Genomic DNA, 3168 nt, shown 5'->3' with positions numbered 1-3168 from the left:
TTTCTTTTCTTTTTTGTCCCCCTTTATCTTCTTTTTCTGTCTTTTTTTCTGTTTTTTCTTTTATTCTTTTTTCTTTTCTTTTTTGTCCCCCTTTATCTTCTTTTTCTGTCTTTTTTTCTGTTTTTTCTTTTATTCTTTTTTCTTTTCTTTTTTGTCCCCCCTTTATCTTTTTTTTCTGTATTTTTTTGTCTTTTTGCTTTTCTTTTGTTTCTCTTTTTTATTTTCTTTTTCTGTCTTTTTTTTCCTTTTTTTCTGTTTTCAAAAAAAGCAAAAAAGAAATGAAAGTGTAATCTACCATCACATACCAACACTGCAAAAATGATCTAGAAATAAGTCAACATTTCTTAAATTAAATGTATTTACCCTTAATTTGAGTAGATAAATAAGATGATTTGCCAATGAAATAAGTATTTATACTCTTAAAATTAGATAATTAGATAATATACTCTTGAAATAAGACAAAGCAATTGTTTATTTCTTATTTTAAATGTTAATAGTCTTGTTCCATCGGCAAAGTGTCTCACTTATCTCCTCAATTCAAGAAAAAAATGCACTTATTTTAAGAAAAAAGAACTTATTGAGATTTTTTTCAGTGAATAAAACTGCTCTAGGAAACTCTCCTTTCTAATTAACTTTAGTTCCAGGTCTGTTAGACCCAGAACTGTTGCTGGTTTCTTGGTGAACAAATACTTATTTTCCACCATAATTTACAAATAAATACTTTTAAAAATCCTAAAATGTGATTTCCTGGATTTTTTTCCCCTAATTGTGTCTCTTATATTTGAAGTGTACCTATGATGGAAGTTACATTATCCTAATTAGGAGAACTTACACAATGAGTGGCTGACTGAATACTTTTTTGCTCCACTGTAAACATCAGTAGCAGGTTCTGAGTTCTTCTACCAGACATGAGTCGAACTTAATGAACTTTTTTATTTAGGGATAAGTTGGTATATTTACTCACCTGCTTTCTTGATCTTTTTCTTCCTTCAGGGTCAAAAAGTATTGAAATCCCAGAAAGCCTCATGAAGCCAGAGACCGTAAAGCTCTTGGGATACACACTACTTAACGACAAAGACCCACACATGGACCTAAACGGAAAACTGCGGAAAAAACATTTCCTTCCGGGTTTGTTGGTTAAATGTAGTTTAGCTTAGCTGATTGAAAACGTTTTTAAATAACCACATCTGTATTTATTCCCAGCTGTCCCCCAGAACCTCAGATGATCTGCTGTGTTTATAAACTGTTCAAATATGCAGTTATTTTGGTATGGTTTTATTTCTATAGACTGTAAAAGCTGATATTGGTGATATATTCCTACATTGTCTATTTTCTCTCATGAGGATTTAATAAAAAAGCCACATGTGGAAAAGCAGGACTCTTGTTTCAGACTTTTTTTCAGAGACTTCAGGTTGGGTTCATATTTTCCTCCCTAATCTTCTCAGTCTGTCCTTGGATTATTCTGCAGGGGCCTGAGGGTAAGAATAGCTGTTCTCCTTCTTGCCTGAGTAAAAAATGAAAAATCAGAGGTACTGGCTTGTTCATACTGTCAGACTGGGACTGGTAATCTGTGATAGTGGGCATCTGCCCGGTGGGTCGGTCCTAAGGTCAGCGTTCGAGGGCGGGCCCTCCTTCAATCATAGCGGCTCCAACATTTACTCTCCGTCCGAAGGTCCTACCTGTGACAGTAAATACCTGAAGGAGCTGAAGCACTAATCCAACGTTAACTCCCTAAATGATGTGACGGTTGGCATATGGTGTCATTTTATATTTATTTTAAACTGTAAAATCCAAACAAAATTATAATAAAACTAAAATGCTTTCTTTAAACCAAACTACGAAGTTCTTCTTATATTTGGTGAATTTATGTTTGAATATTTTGCTAAAAGATGTTGCGGGAAATGTTAGCCTTTAGCTAACATTTCCCGTCTTCCGTGCATTGTTTTCAGGTTGGGATGTTTTTAAGATGGCCGTCTGTGGGTAAAAAATGTTCTTTAGATTTATGACCTGAGAGATCAGTCGACGTTTTGGTGTAAAATGTACGACTCAACCTGAGAAGAAAAGCCAAGAAGCTTGAGAGGATGTCTGTCATGTTGGGCTTCAGGTGCCTAACCCACATGAAGAAACACTCAGAGACTGGGGAAAAAGTTCAAAGACTTATTGAAGTAAGAGGACAATCACTAAACAGATCCAGGACTGGTCACGACTGGGTTCACTGCAGAGGGGGACAGAGGAGTTAGTGGATGTCCAGGTAATTTGCAGGATGAAAGTATGCAGGTCTGTACCTGTTCAGGAGTTAGAGCAGAGCGGCAGAGGGGGGGAACCAGGAGGGTCCAGAGGCTGTTTGAGTTTCCCTTCCAGTTTCTTCAGAGAGTGGGCAGGCAGGTCTTAGACAGGGATTAATCTCCAGGGTTCTTCAGAGAACAGACAGAGAAACTCTTCTGGGTTTCAGGCAGGTTCAATCTAGGAAGCAGAGAAGAGAAAACAGTTCAGGTTTTCAGGTAGTCAGAGATTCAGGCAGGCAGGTTGGCTCAGGCTTGCTAACCATAACTGGCAAACACTCTGGCACTGGAGAGAAGTCCTCTGCCTCCTTATATACTGATCCCCTGATGAGCAGATGAGCGACAGGTGGTAGCAGGTGAGCACAAGCCCTCAGGAAGGGATCCTTGGCGCCCTCTGGTGGGCAAACCTCCTGATCCCAACAATGTCAGCATCCACAGATTACAGTTTACAGATTAAAGGGGGGCCAGCGGGGCTGGGGGGGGAGGGTGGGGTCTACTCTGTTCCCAATGAATGTTCATTAAAGTCACCATAGGAACCACATTTGGAGGAAAAGGGAGAAGCCTGTAAGTCTATACCTACTGCTGATGCTTCAGTCATGTACATAAAAGTACTTAATTACTTACTTTTTGGTGTTTTTTGAAGCGTATCTTAAGTTATTTCTCTGCGTATCGATTATAGGTATATTGGTCTGACAGAACAGCGGCTGTAAAAAGCGAAAAGCTTTACGAAAAGGAGATAAAACTTGATCACAGACGGGTTTCTAGATGGAGAGAGAGAATCAACCATACATGTAAAAGTCTGATGTTGGAACCGTTAAAAACAACAAATACAAAAAAAATAAAGACGGTCTGAGATCAGGTCAATATTTCATTGGTTAAAGGAATA

The 3168-nt window shown here is 38.2% G+C and overlaps 1 protein-coding gene across 3 annotated transcripts in view; it reads left to right on the top strand.

Moving 5' to 3' along the window:
• LOC107097540 (transcriptional-regulating factor 1-like) overlaps positions 1–1356 on the top strand; it is a 14940-nt gene extending 13584 nt beyond the window's left edge. For all 3 annotated transcript variants that reach the window (XM_015394711.1, XM_015394709.1, XM_015394710.1), the window contains exon 14: positions 994–1356. In XM_015394711.1, the coding sequence (XP_015250197.1) occupies positions 994–1029 (36 nt within the window). In that variant the 3' untranslated portion in view covers positions 1030–1356. The remainder of the gene's footprint in view (positions 1–993) is intronic.
• The last annotated feature ends 1812 nt before the right edge of the window (positions 1357–3168 follow it).

Source organism: Cyprinodon variegatus, unplaced genomic scaffold (assembly GCF_000732505.1).
Source record: "Cyprinodon variegatus isolate N-32 unplaced genomic scaffold, C_variegatus-1.0 Scaffold705, whole genome shotgun sequence".
In the NCBI taxonomy this organism is placed as follows: Eukaryota; Metazoa; Chordata; class Actinopteri; order Cyprinodontiformes; family Cyprinodontidae; genus Cyprinodon; species Cyprinodon variegatus.
The sequence above is the reverse complement of the archived record's forward strand: the minus strand, read 5'-3'. Positions and strand labels throughout refer to the sequence as shown.